This window comes from Poecilia latipinna, unplaced genomic scaffold, assembly GCF_001443285.1.
Source record: "Poecilia latipinna isolate Pla-1442-1.1 unplaced genomic scaffold, P_latipinna-1.0 Scaffold315, whole genome shotgun sequence".
Lineage (NCBI taxonomy): Eukaryota > Metazoa > Chordata > Actinopteri > Cyprinodontiformes > Poeciliidae > Poecilia > Poecilia latipinna.
Genome location: NW_015112931.1, coordinates 193,797 through 215,344, shown reverse-complemented (window position 1 = coordinate 215,344; position 21,548 = coordinate 193,797). Strand labels below are relative to the sequence as shown.

The following is a 21,548-nucleotide window of genomic DNA, read 5'->3' as shown; positions in this document are numbered from 1 at the left end:
TCGCTGCAGTTTCTTTAACATCAGACACAAATCTGTCCAGGTTATCTTGAATTAATGTGTTGTGTTTTGTGGGCAGATTGAGCCCTACCTGCCCTATGAGTTCACCTGTGAGGGGATGCTGCAGAGAGTCAACGCCTTCATCGAGAACCAGGTACAGATTCCTCAAAATGAAACCGCAGCCTCTTCAATAGCTGCTTTTCCTCAGGCGCCATGAAGAAGTTAAGGTCTAATCATCTTATCTTCTAATTGGTAGCATGAGGAAGTTATTAAGGCTGACATCCCTGCAGGGTGAACTCCCTTTGTTTGCTTCATAATGTTGTGTTTTCACAATAATAAAACAGCAGGTCATGAGGATCCTGTTTTTGAAAAACTTCCCACCCACTTCCTCTTGTCTGCTGTCGAGGAAGTTGATGAACAACAGAGTGAAATCAAGAAGTAACCAAAGATGAAGTTTACATTTAGTCGCATTAACGACACAAACTATAAACACAGGCAGGTCTGGGAGAACTTTAAAGCTGCAGTGTGTAACCCATGAACATGGTCAGTATGAGAGATAATCTGATGGGGGAAAAATCAGGCTCCTCCTTGTGTTTCTACTATTGCTATTGGCAGAAATACACTGAAAAAACAATCAGAAACAGGGGAAGAGTCTAAGCATGTACATGAGTGTGATTAACAGCACTAAGACCCGCCTCCTGGCTCTGATTGGTTGTTTGTAGTTAGCACAGGAAGAAGGCAGAGGAGCTCAATTTTCTTTTTTTTCACAGATTATCCGTCTCATATCAGACTTGTTTTGTTTTGTCAGGACTTCTGCCACGGTCAGGTCATGTGGCCACCCCTCAGCGCTCTGCAGGTCAAAAAGGCCGACCTGGGTCAGTCGTGTAAACAGGTGTGTCAGGAGGCGCAGCTCATCTGCGAGCCCTCCTTTTTCCAGCACCTGAACAAAGACAAAGACCTGGAAAGGTAAGACTCTGTGACGCACTCGCAATGCTTCAAACAGCCACAAGAGGGAAGCAGAGACCACATGCTGGTCGGTAAAAATGTTGATTCTGAGCTGAAAATCTTTGTGTGTCAGGTATGGCATCACCTGTAAGACGGTGGAGTCCAGTGCCGACACGGTGGTCCCGGCCTACAGCGCAAGCCGCCACCACTGTGTGTTCCAGTCGGACCTGCTGCTGTTCAGCTGCGCCGGCGCCCACCAGACGCTGCGGCGCATCTGCCCGTGTCGTGACTACATGAAGGGCCAGGTGGCGCTCTGTAAAGACTGCCTATAGCAGCTACAGGCTGCTGAAGTGAAGCGAGGCGGGGGCCGACACACAGACTTTCTAAACTGTGTGTGTTCATATTTATTATTTTCCCCCAGCTGCAGGAAAGGACACTCCTGTAGCCAACCGGAGCGCCCAACTACTCTGATTCACCAGCAGGGGGCGCCGAGGCTCTTTACTTGAATGAACAAAGGGAGTTGAGTGAGTCAGACTGTAAACCCGCAGCTCATATCAGAGACACTAAAGGACTCTACCACCCCCTACTGGCAGCCACTCCAACTGCTCCATCCATTCCTCCCGTCCAGATCTGACACTGTTGTTCTTTAGGTAGGTTTGCACTGGACTGGACACACACACTTGCATAAGCTGAAGAAGAACTCAGTTTCACACTGTAACCGTCTCTACGAGGGCAGACATTTAGATTTTTTTAATTTGCGAGTTTTAAAGTGGAAAAGTTGGAGTTGGTCTACGTTTTTTATTTGCTTAAGTTGCACATTTACGTTCAGAGCGGCTGACTATTAGTGAGTCTGATTCTGCAAAAGGCCAGTAGCGTACGGGGTCGCCATGCCGTTGTGTCGTAGCCGATAGAGACGTGACAAACACGATGACCTTGCAGCCGTCCAGCAGCATCTCCATGTAGGACCGACCAGCTAAACTCGTAGAAAACGTTTTGTCCAGCAAATGTAAGCAGTGAAATCATCCAACGCAGTGTTCCTGCAGTGCAGAACCTCCCTGTTCTTTCTTGGATAATCACTAGGATTTTAATTTGCCTGCAAATTATAGGAAAATAACAGAAAAAAACTTTGTAATTCTTGTAATAAATGGAAAAAAAAATGCACTATGGTAATCAGAGGTTTATAAAAAGATTTTAGTGACACTGTATATTGTTAATGAGTTGAATTTTTTTTTTATATATTTATTTTGTACGCAGATCTCTATGGCTGTGTTTTGCTGGAAATGTCTTTTTTTTATTTATAGCGGGGGTCGTCTTTATTTTCCTTTTTTCTGTCTAAAGATTTTTATTTATGGAGGGTAATTTAAGAATGAAATTATGAAATGTATGATTTAAAAGGAGATTTGTCTGCAACTCTGGCTTTTAGACATGAGATGAGACAAAATGTATCTATTAGGTTGACTTCTATACCAGCTCTGCTCAGATAGAAACTGAAGTATTTATTTTTTATTCTATGCAAAACGGCTCAAATTCAAACATCAAGTCTGACAAGATTTCCCGTCAATCTTGAAGAAAATATTGGGGAAAAACTTCAGCAGTTTGATTACTTTTGAAATAATGTCCTGTTTTTGTCTCATCTCTGTCTCTTTAAGACAGAGACTCTCAGACAAATATTCTTCTTTTCACCCCAAACATTTTGGGCTGTTTTAAACGTATTTGGAGAAATTCACGATTCATGTTCACTTGTTTAACAGGTCGATGATCTGCTGCCAAGTTAGTATTTGAAGTTTTTAGAGACATAAATGTGCCTTTTGGTGTTTTTGGTTTGGTTCTGCCTCAACCATCTACATGTCTGATAGTAATGAGATTAACAGTAACGAGAGTAAATTGGATCCTAGCAGCAGATGTGGAATAAACTGATTAATCAGAAGTCTGCAGCTGTGAGGTGAACCTGTTTTAAGTTGCAGCCAAAAGCCTTATTTACGTTACTCAAACCTCACATCCTCAGTTTGTTTTCTAGACATCTGTTCTGGGCACCAACCATATCATTGTTTTGTTTTTTTGCTCGTTAGCAGTGACGATTGCAGTCCAATCAGCCAAAAGGTGAACAGTGACATTTTGTTTGCTCTTTCTGATTCAGAGGGAAACAGCTTTATTTTTAAATAAATCTTCTTTCTGTGACAAACGGCTCAGCTTCTGCATTTCTTCAACATCACAGAAACGGTGTATGATGTTTAGGATGCATCTGATTGGGTTAATTTGGTGAAAGTAATGTTACCCACCTCTTAATTTATAAAACATGATCAGGGCACAAATTAGTAATTTATTATATTTAAGTATAAAGCACATCCTATTTAATACAAAAAATAGATCCTGCAGGTGAGTGAGATCTTCATGTGGTCCATTAGTGAGAACCCAAAAAATGTACTTGGAAAAAATTGTTGTAGTGGTTTAAGGTTCTGTAATTCAAACCTGATGGTTGTGGGTTCAAGTCACCCTTATGGCTCAATGAAGAGGTAAAAATCTTAGTAAGTTTTTGGTCTAAAATGCCCGACTTTGAGCTGTTGTGAGAGTTGTAGCTGTGTGTTTCTACAAGGTGGTTATAATGACATTATTGCCAATGTTTATCAAATGTCTAACTTCATTTCCAGAAAAGTTTCCTTTTGGTTTAAACACTGGAGATAAAGTAAAACATTCCAGATACGGCAAACAACAATGTTAAGCACTGGAGATGAAATAAAAAACGGGGGACAACATTGGACATCGAAGATAATATTAAACACCAGGAGGGGATGAAGTTTTCTAAATGTAAATTTTTCTGACAACAGTTTCAGAAAAATAGTAAAAATGTATTATCCATATTTTTTTAATCTTAAAACTTGCTATTTGTTTTTTCTAAGCTTAATGCTAAACAGCTGCTCGATTATGGAGACTGAATTGTGTCAAATGATAATTTATGTAATTAAGTGCATCATTAATTTATTAAAACTTTCCACTCTAAATAGTCTTTAAATGTAAGTTAATTCATAAATTGCTTATTTAAAATGTTCAATAAAGTTTTGTGAAATACATTTTTCTTTATTTTTGAATACTTTATGCAAATATAAGTCAACAGATCTTAACTAAATGTTCAGCTTGGATTTAATTTAAATGTCGTTTTGATGTTTCTGGACCAAAACCTTATTTACGGGTCAGAACCCAGATCTGTGCAGATCATTACCAACTTCAACTGTGATTTTACAGAAATGGAGACGCTCGGCCTTCAGCGAAATCATGTTTACTTTTTGCTGGTTCAATACAAACAAGTTTCAGACAAAATGGGAAGATTTCTGAATTAAAAGCTCCTATTCCATCAATTTTCCACAGGTAAATCTGTAAACGTAATCGTCAAAAGCCAAACTCATATTGTATTTTAAAACTCGAAATGCACATTTCCCACAAGGGGAAGCAGAGGCCTCATGCTAGTCAGTAAAAAAGTCAGTTTTGAGTTGAAAGTCTGTCTGTGTGTGTCAGGTGTGGAGTCACCTGTTAGTGCCGACACGGTGGTCTGGCCTACAGCGAAACCCGCCACCAGGGCGTCTTCCGGTCCACCTGACAAACAGAGACGTTCTGTTTGCTTTTTCTGAGTCGGAGGGAAACAGCTTTATTTTTCAGTAAATCTTCTTTCAGTGACAAACGGCTCAGCTTCAGCATTTCTTCAACATCACAGGAATTTTACACAGAAATATACTGAATAATGTTTACGATGCACCAACCTAAACTTGTATACTTTCATTTTTCATCCCACATTTTAATGCTGCAGCATAAACTACAGTCTTCAGGTTGAGATTACGCTGCAATAAAAGACGGATTCATTTTAAAACCAAGTCGGCATCAAAGCACAGTGTTTACATTCATTTACAGCCATGAGGAAAGTTCATAAAAATAACAATATCCTGTTGTAACCAGACCTTCACATCCAACAAATCAAATCTCACTTTCTACTAATATTTACATTTCAACAATCTGCAAAATTAAGGCTTTAGATTTAAATATGATCACAGACAGTTAAAAGCTTGGATGAGATATTTCCAGTCAGGAAAGAAATAAATGATGAACATGAAGGAAGTTTTAATACCGTATCATTTGTTCACGCGTCAAGATTAAACTCGGAGCTTCCCGTTTTAAAGCCAAAGCAAACAGCTCACATATTGACTCAAATGGTTCAGTTGGTGTCCAGAACAATAACTATATCGACCCACAACCTGGGAGTTAACTATTTAACTTTATCTTTCTCCTTACTTTAGAGTTCATGGGTTAGTTTCAGATTAATGATAATATATATATATAAAAAAAAAGAGTTAACAGCTGAAAGAACAAAAAAAAAAAAAAAAAAAAAAAATTAAATGGGTTTGCTGTAAATGTTGTAGTAACCACTTTTGGTCAGTAGATGGTGCAATTGCTGACCCTGTTCAGTTACTTTACAACATAATTAATATGAGATAACAGAATATAGGAAAAATATTAGACTTTTATTTATTTCCATTTGTCCGTCTGTCTCGCATACATAAAGTTTTAGTCAAAATTATTACCCCCCCTATCAAATTTGAAGTTTTTGTCAAATATTTCTTAAATGCTGTTAAATCATTCTTCAATCCATTTTCCCCCAAACGCTCTAGTTTTTTTTTATGCCTACATTAGTTTGCTTTGCACATAGAAACCAAATTCTTTCACGAAAATGAAAAACTTAATTAAACACAGCTGTGAAATTTGTATTCCATTTCATAATGCCCACAGCTTCTAATCAATCAATTACGGTAAAACTAAGGAGACATTTAAATAAAAACTAGGATCTTTAAATTATTGATGTTTAAAAGCAGTTGAGAAATCTCTGACAAAAACTTTAAATTTCAAAAGGGGTCAAATAATTTCGACCCCATATTTGAATCTTTGCACTCAGATTTCTGTTGAAATTTCTGGATTCTGAGAAAATAAAAATGTTTGAAATAAAATGTTGGTTGTCAGAATAAAGAAAACATCTTGGGCCAGGCTGAGAGCTGGAGCTGAGCCACCATAACGTCCAGCCTGCTTCCTTTGCCTAATGGGCCTTTGCACTGACAGATCCTCTCTGTGGTCATAAAAAAGTCAAACTGTGGTAATAGAGCTGCTGCAGCGTTTTACAGCCCAGCTGAGCGCCGGCCTCCTGGAACCGTGCGCTGCCGTTACAGCTGAGCTACGCTGAATCTCTGGACACGAATGGAGGTGAAGAAGTGGAGCGCCCACCCACTGTGACCACAGGGTGAGATATGCTGTATGTACACTGAACTGGAAAACGCGTTCCCAAAGGTTCCCAAAGGTTTCATCCGTCATCGCTGCTGTCCCCGTCAGTCCAATCGTGGGCGGACAGAAACGTCTTCAGCTCCAGGACTGAATGAGTGTCTGTGGACAGAGCGTCTCTCCTGTCCCCCCCTCTGTCCCTTTGTGTCTTGTGTTACCCGTCACTCAAAGCGCTCGTAGTTCCTGGTCTGCCTGACCCGGGGGATCATGTCCCGCAGCAGCCTGGATCACAGAGACGAAACTTTGAGGGGAAAACTCCATATCCCAGCATGCAACTCTGGGAAACACTTTGCTGTTTTGCTTTTACTTTTCCATCAGTTCTTTCGAATATTACACACTTAACATATATCATCAGAACCAGGGCCATTGTTGGCACTTACTTGACTCCGTAGGCGAGGATGATGAGGCCCATGAGGACCCCTACTGTTCCGTCCAGGTACCACACCTTGGGCTCATGTTTGAACACTTCAGCACTGATGAGGATGGAGAACCCCATGATGCCTCCAACCAGAGAGTTAAATCCTGGAAACAGGAAACGCAGTTTGGTGAAAAGCTCAATTCGCTCACACACTGCAGATGCATTCAACCCAATTCAACGTCTGCAGCTTTCAACACATTTTGAAATGTGAAATATGGTAGTGGCAGCACCATGTATGGACCCACCCTGGATTTTATTTTGTTTTTTTGCACATTTCTTTTTACAAATTCATGCCAACATATCACTTTAAAGTCGCCTTGATTCTTTCATGCAAGTTTCAGAAATCGTTTAATCTCCATGGCAACTACTGAGCATCAAAAATGCCTGGTTGCACCTAGCCCTCCATTCCTTCATATTAGCCAGAAGCAATTAGCAAACACCTACTTAAACAGCTGAGCTCATTATAGGAGCTACTTCTCAGTGCAACGCTGCTACAAATGTTGCTAAAGGGTTAATAGTAGAGGAGAAATGTTGCGATGACTTCCTGAAGCCGGAGTTTCAGAAAGAGCAGAAGCTTCTTAAAGAGACAGAAGTTCAATTTCAAGGCATTAAAATTACAAAGTCCAACTTCTTTTCAGTCATTTTTGATATATGTAGCATTTCTGTAGCAACTAAAGGTAACAGTAAATTGATTGTAGCATAAAATGGCGCTATGCGTCTGGAAAATACATAACACTGCTCCTTTAAGCTTGTTAGCAAGCTACTGACAATTTATGTTCAGAGGTTCTGGTAACTTCTTTGGGGAAAAAATTTACGTATACGAGTCGTGTTACTGCACTTTTTACTTTTGCTTGAGTAATCTTATAAACTATTGCTGCTCTTACTTGAGTAGATTGATTTTGAAACATTAAATTCTTACGTTAATGCTAATCTGATCATCTTCTACACATCACTACGTCTTTATTGTTTGTATTTTATTTGACTATGCATTTATATGGCATGTGCTGACTTCCTGTTGGCGTGTTCGCTCACCGTCGGTGATGAGCACTCGGCTGGTCAGCACTTTGCCGAGCATGAACTTGATCACGGCCAGGACGACGCACACCAGGCCGCTGACGATGGACACGCTGAACAGGAAGTCGTCCTGAAAGACACGGAGAACGACAACGCAGCTGCAGTTTTATTCTGATCATGCAGAAATCTGACAAAATCGTTCTCTCAATGACTCTCTCTAGCATTTCTTTAACTGCTAAAACGTCTGGATGCGTTTAGCTTTAATAACGTCCTTTCTGTAGCTCCTTTAAGATTTCAGAGCAGAGAAAGCGAGGCAGCATAAAAGCTGGAGCACAAAGGAAGGCTGCAGAGCTCTCAGCGGCTCTGCGGCAGCATTAATATTGCACTACGGCCTTGGAGCCATGAAAAGCTACTTTGGCTCCCTCACACATCAAAGAATAGAGAAAACCTGACTCAGTGCTGGAGGTGAAACCCACAGAGCAGATTATGTTCATCGATTACATTCTTTAGTGGGGAAGACAGGTGAGCCGTTCTGTAAGATTTAAGCTCATTTTGATGCTTAAAGCTCAATTAAACGCTCAATAACCACAGGAATCAATTATAGTTTGACTTCCGTTATGAAAATTATTCATATTTAATCGATAATTATGAGGCATGATTTAGAAGAGTTTTATTTTTTACGACATCAAAAAAATCTGTAAAATGAAAAGGTGCGTATCAAAAAAAGTGAATTTTGAGTAAAGATTTAACATTTTCTGCCACTCATTTCAGAAAGAAAAACTCGTTAGAGTGAAATATTTTAACTCTGTCCACCTTTCTTTTCCTTACTGAACCCCACAGCATGATTAGACCACCACCATGCTTGACTGTGGAGTTCAGCTTGTTCTGCAAAGTTACTTTCTACCAAACATAGCATTGTAATTTTTTCCATTTTCAGATGATTAACAGTGATCTACGAGCTGCTCAAAGCTTTGGATGTTGTGTCATAACCCAACTCACAACTTTACCTTTGACCTCTTTGCTTTGTGGATTATATAAACCATTCAAACACTTAGGATTTTAGTTTTTAAGCATTTTAAAACCATTCATCCTCTTCTGATTGGTTGATCAGTCCCACAGGACAACTCCTCCCCAAACAGATTTATTTTTATTATTTTAGGAGATGAGTTCAAACTCAGACATAAATAAGGATTTTAGGCTTTCACCTCGAAGCAGAGATCAGCTTTGTTGTGGACGCTAGCTGACGCTAATTGGGAGCAGCCCGGTGTCAAACCGAACAACCCAACCTCCTCCATCTAACCTGCATATTTAAGCAGCTGCTTACCTCATTAATATTTCATGAATAAGAGAAAGAAGAGATGTGGTTGAGGGGAAACATTTACCTAATTTCCAACTGTGGCACAGTGAGGAAGGCTGAGCTACAAGACGAGTGTGAGAGGAGAAGAAGAAGAAGAAGAAGAAAACATAATCTGTCGGCGTTTGTTTATGCTTTGGCGGCGGCCATGTTTCAGCCCGTCCATCTGCTTCTCTGCAGCAGCAGATGAATGGAGTGAAAGCACAGTCAGGCCAATAAATCAATATAGGATTTGGAAAACTGACTGAGTTTCTAACAAAGGCTTGGTAATCCATTAAAAACATGATTATTGCAGATCAACAGATATAGATTTGTAAATTTAATAGCAGGCAATCAATGTTCAGTCACTGCTTTCATTAAATATTAACACATAATCAATTTTTTTTAGGTTTTATTTGCCAAAGCAATGCAATGTTGTGAATAAATGTAGTGTAAAGAAAAAAATGTTTTTCCACACTGCATACGTCAAAAAAAAACAATTACAGCTAGAAGTCTGTCAAACGCAATGCATTTAATTTTAAATGAAGTACTTTATACTTCATTTTAGAATCTCTATACATTCCTGTATATGATTATTTTTAATAATTTAATTAAGACGCAAAGCTGTTTCTATGGCAACCACTACTGCCTAGCAACAGGGCGATAAAGCTATTTACAGAAGCGTTAAAGCTTGCGAGTCTTCACACCTGAGATTTGTGACATTCTTCCTCCAGCAGCGCCGGCAGAGTCACACCTCATCTTCACAGTTAGTGAAAAATAAAAGTTTGGAAAAACAAAACCCAGCACAAAACTAGAGAATAGCCTCTGAATGTAGCTTTTTTTACTCCAAGATCTCTAATTTTACTAAACTTTACAACCAAATCCTAAATGTTGATCATTATGGTTTGGTTATTGTAACAAACACTTAATGCGTCACAACGCACCTTTAAGTTAGGTTTTTAAGGACATTTTTTAAATGGCTGAAACAAAAATTTCTGCTGTGTTTTAAGGAAAAACTTAGTTTATGCTGTAATTTTAAGTGAATATACTCAGGTCACAACTCTCAAAACTAAGATTAATCTGAGGTTTTTTACAGTCCAATTTTACGTTAATATGTGGAAAACATCCAGTGTGGAAAACCCAATCTCAGTCAATGTGCTTAAACGATGAAGATCACACAATTTTACATTTCTTTTGACTGCAGAATTAGTAAAAATGTGCAATGACATCCTCTTTTTCCACTACTGAAGTACCAGTGGTTTGATATTACATTTGTTTTAGACTGCTGAAAAAGTCAAAAGTGACTGAAATTACAGAAGTAGTCAAAAAGGGTTGGTTTAAACTCAGAATTTCATTTTGTTTTCTGATAAACGTTAAAATATGATTCAGCCGTTATTAAATACAGCTTATATAAGCAAGAACTAGTTCATGTTGGAGTAGTGAACTTAGTGCTGAACTAAGAACACGAATCAATTCGTTTTACCCAGGCTGAACTGAATTAAAACTAGTTCTTGTTCAGGATGAACTTTGTGTTTTATGCTAATATACGACATTTAATGTAAAGAGCACCTTCTACATTTAATCTGCTATATTTCTGTCTCTTAAAGACAGAAAGTCATCATTATGATAGTCATTGTTTTTATTTATTTCCCTCAGCAGTGCCTGATCAGTGTCTGAATGCTGTTTATTTTGGATTCTATAAAAGGTACAAATATTAGACAGAAACAGGTGAATATATGTTTGTAACTCTGAAATTTTTGGCAGAAAGTCCCTGTTTCAATCTGACAGAGCTGCAAAAATAACCACAGATTCCACTGAAAAATCTGATTATAAATGCAGCATTTGTCTTGCATTCCCAAGCTCCAGTTCATGTGTGCAGGCAGAAAGTCAGGCGACCCTGGTTAGCCATGCAGCTGTCACCAATAGTTTACAGTTTTCTGATTATATTAAGTTATTTTTACCCCATAACGTGAGTTTGGCAGCGTCATCTCCTCATATCCTGGATGTGTTAATCCAAATTTCTCTTATATGAATCTTTTCCTGCCTGTTCTAGTATTAGAATAAATTACTTCACTACAGAATATTTATTTATCATGGATTTGTGATTTATAAATTCTCACCACTTCTGGCAGCAGGTTGGTGGCCAGGTCATGGATGGCCTTTCCCATGATGCAAAGGGAGGACAGGATGAAGATCACACCCAGGATCACGCAGGCGCTGACAGGAAGAAGAAGTCAGATGATCAGAAACAGGAAACAAAAAAACGACAAAATCTGAACAATGTGGGGTTTCACATTCAAACAAACCAACTCAAATCTTCCTTACATTACAATAGTGTGACAGAGAGTGTATATATGTGTGCTTTGAGTATTGATTGAAAAGCAGCAGATGTCCTTTAATGACCTTTATCCAATTAACCGAGTCTAGAGGGAAGCAGGAGCCAGCTGGAGCATATGTCCTGGTCATGCATGGTTACCAGAGTGAGCGAACTCAACGTCTGAAGGCTGTTCTCGAGCAACACTGGAGAGCAGGGTTTTGACTGGATGAGGTAACCACGGCAACAGCCAGCATCCCTTTGGGAAGTCCGCAGCAGGACAAACATCCCCGCTAACTGGCTCTCTGTTGTTTCCCCTCACAATGCCGATGCTGCTGGTTTCTCTGCAGCTTTCAGATAAACTAACTTTCTGTTTAGATTCATAAACAAGCAGAGAATAATTAGGATCAGAATGACGGTGTCGGATTCTGGGAACAAAAGGTGTTTTTATTTCAAGAAAGCTTCAAATTTGATTTCCGAGAAAGAAAAAAAAAAAACTTAATATCTTCTGTTATCAGATTTCAAGTGAGTTACCGTGGTAACCAGACAGCCTCTGGGGTTCACCGTTCAACCGCGTCTCGTTTATGAAACGCAGACAGGTGGACAAATTAAAAAGAATAACACGCATCCCTGGCAGACTGGTAAAAGAGAGCGATGCTGTCTGCAGAATCAAAAGCAGACTCAGAGTGCGAGTTAAGGTGCATACCACACTGCAAAAACACAAATATTACCAAATCTTTGTCTAGTTTCCAGGGCAAATATCTTCATACACTTGAAACAAGACAAAACTAACATACAAGGAATTTTCATCAAGATATGGGAGTTTGTTTCAGGTTAATAATTCATTAATATTGATAACACCAGTTCCACTTGCAGAAAATGTCTTAACTATTACTTTTTCATTAATATTAAAGAATTGTTAACTTAAAACGAGCTCATATATTTTGCTGAAAACATACTTGCAAGTTAGGTTTTTCTTCTTTAAAGTGTACTAAAACAGACAAAAATATTTGGTAAAATTTTGTGTTATTTATAGTTCATTTTGAACTGATCACCAGTTAATAGTAGGGAAGAAATCATGAAGCCTGAGGTTAACTGAATCTGTGTTGATCAACAATTCAAAACCAAATCAGTTTGGTTAAATTTGTGTGCAACTTTTTCACATATCCAATGTTTTTCAGTGAATGTTTCCATCTCTCCTCCAGAGGATATGATCTCATCCGTCGTCTCTCCTGCAATTACTTGATACTCCTCTGAGACAGAGATGCGTCTTGACTCCTGGGTGTGTGTGAAACCAACATATGCTCCTTCAGAAGCGGCGCAGACAGATTCAGCTTTTATCTGACTCCCAATGAAGCCTCTGTTATGTTGGCTTATGGAGTTTAACGCTGCAAAAACACAAAATCTTACAGATTATTTTTGGTCCAGCTTCTAGTGCAAATATCCAAGTACACTTGAAATAAGATATGAGCTTGTTTTAAGTCAATAATTCCTTTTTCACATGTAACACCCGTTATAAGTGAAAAATTATATATGGTTCTGGCAGTTCTAGTGGGAATTTCCCTGAGCTCCTGTTGGTTTTAGCTTACCTGGTCTTCCGTTGCGTTAGCGTTATTTTCTTCTCCAGTCTTAAGTTTTTAATTCAGTTTTATTAAAAAAGGGAGGTTATTCCGCAAAGGAACCACGTATTTTTTGGTTGAAAAACTTTATTTCCAAACAAAACTGTTGTTTCCACTTTCTAAGTTCCTGCACTCACAACAGGTGAAGCTAATTAGCCAGGTCTTCTTTTTCTGCTTTGTTTTAATGGTGGTTGGAAAACAACGTTTTGGTGCGCATTACCGCCACCTACTGGGATGGAGTGGATCGGAATGCTAAATACTGCTCTGGAAAAAATTGAAAGACCACTTAAAATGACCAGTTTCTCTTATTTTACTTTTTATAGCTTTATGTTTGAGTAAAATGAACATTGTCCTTTTATTGTATGAACTACTGACAACATGTCTCTGAAATTCCAAGCAATAATTTAATATTGAGAAAATAACGAAAAAGATGCAATTAATGCAACAAAACAAGTTTATATTAATTTATAAACAACAATACTAACGTTTTAACTCAGGATGAGTTCAGAAATCCATATTTGGTGGAAAAACCAGGAGGTTTTCAATACTATTCAGTACAGTGCGTCCCTATATTTTTTCCAGAGCTGTATATATCTCACAGTTTTATAAACTAAGCAAAAAACAAAAACAATATCCTCTCCATTCTCTACAAAAATTGTCCAAAAGCTCTTACATAGCTCTTCTGTATTCCCTTCTCTCAACAGAAGAGACAGTTGGGGCAGAAAAATACACATTTCACGTCTCTTCTTGAAAACAAAAATCACTGTCAATGTTTGTTTTGCTTATTTATCTGCCAGCTAATTTCCTTTTACTTTGATATGTGGCAGTATCTGTATAAAAGTAACTATTAAACAGATTCATCATCCAAATCAAGAAAGTCTACATCTTTTCCAGATGGTCCATTTGCTGCTTCAGGAAATTTGAGCATCAAACAGAGCACCTCCCAACACAACAGCCTAGATTTGCATTTGCAATGTGAGAAAAATGCGGAAACGTCGCACTCACATGTATTCACGGTGCGCAGAATGGACAGCAGCTGCGTTGCCGTAGCGCCACAGCACGATGACGGAGGACAGCACGTCTAACGTGGCGTCAAACTGCAGCGTGAAAGCAAAACAAAAACAAAAAAAATACATCTAGCATGCAATTCACGTCATTCCCCTCAGTTTGGATCCGAGATGTGTTGGTGTGGACTTACAGCGAATCCGAAAGCAGAGGCACTGTGGCGCATGACGGACACAGCTGCAAGAAAACACAGAAACATGAACTCAACGTTTACGTTTCTTTTAATTGTGGGAAGGTAGATCAGTTCTGCTTTCTTATCAACTCCTGCAGAAAACCGGACAGATGAGACGAGAGGAAGTGAAATCTGAAATTTGATTTGGAAATAGCAAACAGATGCAAACATTTATGCACCTGCATCAGTGGGGAGAAATCCTCCTCTCCAGGTTATTTTTAGAAAAACTCACAGGGGGCCAGAGAGCTTCTAGCTGCTATATTGTTTCTTTTTCCTCCATTTAAGCTCCCTACTCTCCTCTGCTTTTGTTTCATCTTCATGCTTCTCTCAAGGATAGACACTATCAAAACTGCAGCACTCGCACTGCAAACTGTTGGCCGCAAATGAGCTCTGCCCTGCATACAAATCACCTACTGGGATCTTTTTATGACACCTGAAGTCTGTGGAGCTGCATCTCTAATACATCAACCTCATCTGCTTCTAGAACAGTAGAGACTCTCAGTCGTTTATGAGGCAGATTAAGCTCAAAAACCTGACTTAATGTAAACAATCTACTTTAAATAAGCAGGAGAAGAAGCCTGAAACTGACAGCTGCTGATGTCAAAGCAAATAAGGAAGGGCGGGATGAGAGGACGCAATGCACACAACCCCCAGTTTACACAGGAACTGACTTATTCTAGTTTGGAGGAAAAGCAACGCTAACTCTGAGCTGAAACACGGAGGTAGAAGCATCATGATGTGGGGCTGGACAGGACGAATGTTCTTAAAATCAGAAACATTACGGACAACAACAAAAGCTGTGTTTTCAACACCGTAATTTGACATTTTGAAAAGAAATTTGCTTACTGGAAACACGTCAATTTAAAATATAAAATCTTGTTTTCGATCAAAACTTTTGGCGCCAAAATGAGATGAGAAAAGAAATGGGTTCATTTCGCAAAACCGCAATAGAAACCAAGAAGACGACAACAGGACGTTGTGATACTGACTGCTACAGGAGATCTTCTTTTGCCTGCAGCCATCAGCTACATTTAATTTCCCTCTTGGATCAAAACAGTATTTTTGAATTAGATTAATGAAGTAAGCCAATATTTAGCTGAACCTGATGTGTAGCTTTTAGACAGCTGAACAAACAAAACTTTCTGCTATTTATTTGGCATTAATCGTTACAGCTTTTAGCTTCTGGAGATCCCAAAGATACAACTGTATTTAAAAAAAACAATCTCCTCCTAAAACATAAAAAATTTACATTTCGCACAGTGTTTAATCAAAAATAAACTACAGTTTTCTGTCCTCACTGTAACAAAGAAAGCTAGGTCTCCTTCTTTTCCCCTTTATTAGGAGGAAAAAAAGTGACATTTTGTATAAATAACTCAGCTGCAGCTCTGCGGTCGTCAAAGCTGAACCCAGTGCTGGTTAATTGGCTCCCAGGGAAGCTTGGTGGGTGTCACATACACGGACACACACACACACACACGTCGGTGCTGTTCGCTTCATGTCTAGAAGTCGCTCTAACCTGTCTGGTATTACTTTTATTTTTACATTTAACCGACTGACGCCGTCCATCTCTGCCTTTTTAATTGAACAAAAACAGAAGCCGGTGTTCAGCCTAAACAAACAGGAACTGGTTTTGTTCTTGTTCACTCAGCTGCTGTCAAACAGTCCCGCCATGTTTCAGTCAGAGGATGTGCAGACAGGGTATCAGGTGTGAGCCGTGGCATGAACATGTATGTTTCCTCTCTCTGCTGCTGCAGCTGCCAACCGTAAAAACATCCAGCAACTCGCTTTACAGAGTCTGAGTGGCACTAATGGTTTCCAGGCCCATCAGGGCCACAGAGCAGCAGCAGGTGTGGAGGGGAGAGGCCCCAAAACGCTCCGACATGGCCGAAAAAATGACCTCCGACTCTGGATGTAAAAGGTTCACATCTTCTCCTCATAAAACCAATATTTACAGTAACATTGAGAAAGGAATAGGCAAACTTGAACATATTTTTGGTTCAATTCACACATAATCCCAATAAGATGGCAGTTGTGACTAAGCCTGAAGAAATAATCAATTAGTTTCATAGTAAATTAAAAGAGCTCATCATCATAATTCACTTTACTTATTGTTTCGGTTGTGTGCTTTTCTTATTTTTGATGTTTTTTTTCTTATATTTTGGATATTTAAAATATAATCCAGCTCCAGTGTTAAATGTTCTTTACAAAGTGATTTTGCATTATTATCCCATTATCAATATATTACTTGAAAATGCTGAATATTATTGTTTATCGCAGTAATTACCGGGATAATTTAAGGTCCAGGCTTGAGTTGAAAAAGTGAAAAAGTGAGAAAAACTAGCTTAAACATCACATGATAGAAGTGAAAACTTTTGTTTCTGTGAGTGTCACTTAAAAGTCCTCAATCATCTTATTTAACTGTTATTTTCACGTTTATTTTTCATTTTTCATGCAGATGATGAAATGATTTTCAGCTCTGTGATACAAGGAGATGTAATCAGGTTTTCAAATTCATTTGAGCGAAGGCTCACAAAGCCCCTTCCTCATATTTAATAATCTCTGGCTGGAAACAGAGGTAATTTTACAGACACTTTAATGAGCCGTTATGCAACAGCTGCAGTGAACTGTTTACCAACTGATCCTGCTTTCATTTTAAATTAAACTATTCATGACACAAACAGCAGACTCAAATTAAAAACAAAGCTACCAGAAGTCTAATTTCTGCTGCTGCATAATGTGTTTATGAAATAAAATACAAAATATATTTATACCAGTGGCCTTTAGCACACTGAATTAAAAAGGTGATGTAAATTATTTACATGCAGTCCTGTGGCCAATCAACTTAAATTAAGGAAATCTGGACCAATATATCAGTGAACTCCTAATTTTTATCATTTGAATATCACATACCTTTGTCCTTTTGCTACTTTTAACAGGTTTGACACAAAATCCTAATAAAATACATTAAACTTTGTCATAATGTGACACGAGGAATGAGTTCTCTGACTGAATGCCTATTTGGCACGAGAAAAACCATCAACACATAAAATTAAAGGGGTCTAACAATTATTTTTGGAATTTATTCCATTAGTGATTCTGATGATTAATCGGATAAAATAATGGGCACATTCTGCAAATTCATTAAAAGATGCAAATAAATCAACAACTCAGCTCCTTTTTTAAATAAGAAAATTTATATTTTAATGCCTAAAATGCAATAACACAGCATTCCTTTAGTTAATTTGAGTTTTGGGGAAAATGTATTTGAAGGCAAAGGTGTTATCGTAAATGCAAAATCTATCTATCTATATATATATATATATATATATATATATATATATACACACACACACACATTTGTACAGTTTTGACCTGTTGGGTTTTTTCAACAAATTACCTGTTTTGAGTCTGTACTCCAGTTAACAATTAATCGGCTACTAAATAAGTTGAGGATTATTTCAATAATTGATTCATTACGATTAACGTTGTTTACAGACGAAGGTGTTTTCATTGTAAATGTAAAATAAATAAATTTTCTGTATAGTTTTTGCCTGATTTCTGCTCTGAACATGTTTTTTCAGCAAATTATCTTTTTTTGTGTCTGGGGACTCCAGCTACCAAATAAGTTAACAATAATTTCAATAATCAATTAATCACAATTAATCGTTTCAGCCCTAAGAACTTCTAAGCTGTTGCGGTGTCTAAAATAAATTACTCTGACATTATTAAACCACTGGAATCATCTACTCATGTAATTCTTGGGCCCTAAATCAAAGAAAACAACTGTGTGAGTAATGAGAGAGTAACTCCTGCTGCTGCGTTGCCCTCATTCATCACTTCGTCTCATTTCTGCACCTAATCTGGAAGCAGTGCCATGTTTCATTTATGAAGAGAGAAGCTGATGTGTGATGGAGCAACGAGTCCTCCTGCCAGGCTGACAAAAACACTGCATACAGTCTGAGAGAGAGAGAACTGCTGTGCATGAGAACAAATGAAAACATAATGATCCTTCATGACATCAGTAGCAGTCTTCAGAGAGACTGCTACTAATGTGCTTGTCTGCTGCAGGTAATCAACAACACTGCAGCAATGTGGGAACTCGTTTCAGGAACTAATCTCCACCTAATGAAGAAGAAGAGGAAAAAGTGGGAGAGAGCATTTCAGTCATCTTCTCAAGCAAACTGTCTTTCCTTATGATAACTACAGACCAGCCCTCATGTACCTTTGGATTAAGTGAAGTTGTGAGCAAACACGAGAAATCCAAACATGTGCTTCTGTGAAATAATGTTACTCACTGAAAGCGGCGATAGCCAGGATGATGGTGGCCACGATGGATGCCCAGGACACCCAGAGAGCTTTCTTTCGGTAACTCTGTGCTTCGTGAGGCTTCAGGCGCATGCTGCTCTCCAGAAGACCTACACGCAACAAGACATCCAAACTTTTGTAGTTCTGAAGTCCTCAACCTGCAAACAATCCCTAACTTTGTCTCCCAGAAGAAATATCTGGGGCAAAACGTTCTCTTTTACATGCTGACATTTTGTTTTCTGTCTCCGATTCCTTTATTCTGAATATATACACAACTGCTCTGCTTGTTGCTAACTGCATTTCGATCTTCCCTGGTTGTTAGTTTGCAGAAAACTTAAATGTCCTTGGAATAAAACAAAAGAAACAATCAGAAATATTGTGAAGAAACTGCATTGGGAGAAAATGTTCTCCCTGCAGAACGACTGCATAAAAACTGGAATAAAGCAAACCCTGCAGGTTCAAGCTGTTTGACTAACTGGATCTCTGATATCCACCTTTTATCAGAATGACTCATGAGTTTCATACATAATGTATGACGAATTAAAGAAAAGTATAAGCAACAAAAGAACCAACTTTACTCTCAATTCATGCTATAGTTCCAGTTATTCCTGCTTTCCTTTTAGCTAAAGTAGGAAAACGTCTGAACTGTTGCCACTGCAGCCTGACAGTAATAGTTCAGCTGCAGGTTTCTTCCTGTTAAAAGGTGGTAGTTCCTTTCCATTGTCGCCCCAGGCACGCTGGAAGCAATACAAATATTCAATGGAAACTACACGTTTGCCAATTTTTTTATTTTTACTAATTAGCATCACAATATCTTCTGAATTTCACTGTATTATGTTTATTTTGTAATAAAGTGGACAAAACTGAACAGAACTAGACACGCTGACCATTTACAGGCTGCCAAAGATTAAAGCAAAGTGCTGCTGATAAACCTCCTGGATCTCAGTTCAGGTATGCATCCTTATGGAAGCCCATATGTGCTACAATTAAAGCAAGAGGTTTATTTATTTATAAAGACACCCAAAATAGTTTAGACATACCAATTCTTTAAAGATTAAATAAATAAAATCATCAATTAAGAATCTAATAACTTAATGTTAAGGGTAATTATGGCAATATTTATTGATTTCATTATTCTTGTGCTGCATGTTGTGAAGAAAATATAATTTCACCAAAATCATTTAAATTTTTAAGCTATAAACTTTTACAAATACCAATCAGATACTTACTTAATTATTATTTATACAGTTTTCCTATTTAACTTAGTGCTGATAAATATTAGCCAAAAATGGTTGGTTGATTAAATTAGGGACCTTTGGCACCAATATTTTTAGTGCCAGAATAATACTGATATAATTCATAATAATTTTACTATTATACTTTTGTTATTTTTGCAAACAATGAGAAAAAAATAGAAAACAGATGAGAATATTTTTTTAATCTTATGCCATAACAATCTAAACCACACATGAAAACAGACTTCCTACTAAAACACCTTTTGTTTAATCATCTATTAGTGAAATTACGCACAAAAATGAATATTTCTGACATCACCTACCCCGATCCTCGATGCTCTCTGTTATCTTCATCTCCTGATCCATCTTGAAACCCTCTGCTTGACTTTCTGTGTTGTTCTCCTGCTGCTGCGGGGAGTCCTTCTGCTCGCACTGGCCGTTCACCGCCGTGGGCTCCGCACCAGAAGCCGGTTCCGGGACGGCGGCGGAGTCTGGCGGGGATGGGTCCGTCATCTTTTCGGCTGTGGTTCCAGTGAGGCACTCCGAGAATGTCACACCTGGGCGGGAGAACCAGCCTTTCCAACGAGCAGAGACCCACAGACAGAGTGGGGAGGAGGGAGATTCCTTGTAGAGTTGCGCGTCCAGTTGCGCCAAATTACGCACTGTAAGTGAGACAACACCGGAAATTGGGGAATACGGATTTCAAAACAAACTCCGACCGAAACACTGAAAACAGTCAAAACAGAACAATAGGAGGAAAACGTTATTCTATTACTAATGTTTACAACATATAAAGTTAAAGAGTGGTGCAGCGAAAATAACCTCTGTTATTTATCATTGTCGTTATTTTTATTTATTCTGGAACCTGAGTCCGAATTTCCTACCACATTCAAGCAAAGGTGGTATGACAGTAATGTCATGGTTTGGAGTTGTAGGTGGTGAGGTAGATGGACCCAGTGATTAATGGTTGTTTAATGGTGAAGACGAGGAGTACAGACAGTCCAGGCAGCGCAGGTGAGCATAAAAGCTAGGACTCAAACACTGGGAGCACTGGTTAACAAACAACGTGGGACAAGGACCCGACAGGGAAACACAGACACGGATGGGTATGAATACAAGGAGAATGTAATCAGAGGAAACAAGTCACAGCTGGGCTCAATCAAGGGGTGGATAAGACGGCACAGGAACTAAATAAACACACAAAAACCCAAATCATCACAAATAAAAATTCCTTGAGTTCTTGAATATAAATTAAATACAATATTAATTTAAAATAAATAAAGTACATTCTGAAAATAACAACCTTTAGGCATGTATTAAAAATGGTTTTCAATAAGCCCATATTTGTTAAATGGTCAAACTTAGATGTGTTTTCAATAGCCGTAAGTCAAAAAATATATTTTTTATTATAATGTGTAATTGGCAATTGGTTACTGAAATAAATTAACTTTTTCCTAATATAATTAATCGAATATGACAGTATATGTCTATTAGCATTTTATATTATTATTTTAGATACTTATTTTAAAGTTTATGGTTTTACAAGATACAACCAATCAGTTAGAAGGCTAAAACATTTAAAATGTTACTGTTCGACATTTTCAGAAAAGCCTTCATGCAAAAGTTAGTTGTGAGTTTATTTTGAAGGAGTAGAGCGGAAGTTGCAGACCTAAATGTTGACCAACCTGACTGGGGACGTTGAACGCGCAGTGAGCGGACAAGCGGCGGGGAAATAAATAGTCGCGACAGAGCGGCAGCTTTGTGAAGGGGTCGCACCAGCTCTCTAATTACAACCCCTGGCAAAAAGTATGGAATCAC

The 21,548-nt window shown here is 38.3% G+C and overlaps 2 protein-coding genes across 2 annotated transcripts in view; one reads left to right on the top strand and one right to left on the bottom strand.

Moving 5' to 3' along the window:
- The window catches only part of mgat5 (alpha-1,6-mannosylglycoprotein 6-beta-N-acetylglucosaminyltransferase), a 52,614-nt gene extending 49,493 nt beyond the window's left edge, over window positions 1-3,121 (top strand). The window contains exons 15-17 of the mRNA XM_015034856.1: window positions 77-151; window positions 806-963; window positions 1,076-3,121. Of these exons, the coding sequence (XP_014890342.1) occupies window positions 77-151; window positions 806-963; window positions 1,076-1,274 (432 nt within the window). The 3' untranslated portion in view covers window positions 1,275-3,121. The remainder of the gene's footprint in view (window positions 1-76; window positions 152-805; window positions 964-1,075) is intronic.
- A 1,083-nt stretch (window positions 3,122-4,204) lies between these two features.
- On the bottom strand, window positions 4,205-20,827 carry LOC106948947 (transmembrane protein 163). The gene is made up of 9 exons (XM_015034859.1): window positions 20,615-20,827; window positions 20,054-20,392; window positions 18,486-18,605; window positions 14,152-14,195; window positions 13,959-14,050; window positions 11,141-11,237; window positions 7,706-7,817; window positions 6,636-6,777; window positions 4,205-6,477 (listed from the first exon to the last, which is right to left on the bottom strand). The coding sequence occupies exons 2-9, from the start codon at window positions 20,241-20,243 to the stop codon at window positions 6,417-6,419; spliced, it is 858 nt and encodes a 285-aa protein (XP_014890345.1). The 5' UTR covers window positions 20,244-20,392; window positions 20,615-20,827; the 3' UTR covers window positions 4,205-6,416.
- Between the last annotated feature and the right edge of the window lie 721 nt (window positions 20,828-21,548).

Bases quoted from the DNA above. Each gene is read 5' to 3' on its own strand.
- LOC106948947 (XM_015034859.1), bottom strand. From the start codon at position 20,243: ATGACGGACCCATCCCCGCCAGACTCCGCCGCCGTCCCGGAACCGGCT. The intron at 14,051-14,151 runs GTAAGTCCACAC...TTCACGCTGCAG, and splicing joins CCTCTGCTTTCGGATTCGCT to TTTGACGCCACGTTAGACGT. The intron at 6,478-6,635 runs GTAAGTGCCAAC...TCTGTGATCCAG, and splicing joins ATCCTCGCCTACGGAGTCAA to GCTGCTGCGGGACATGATCC.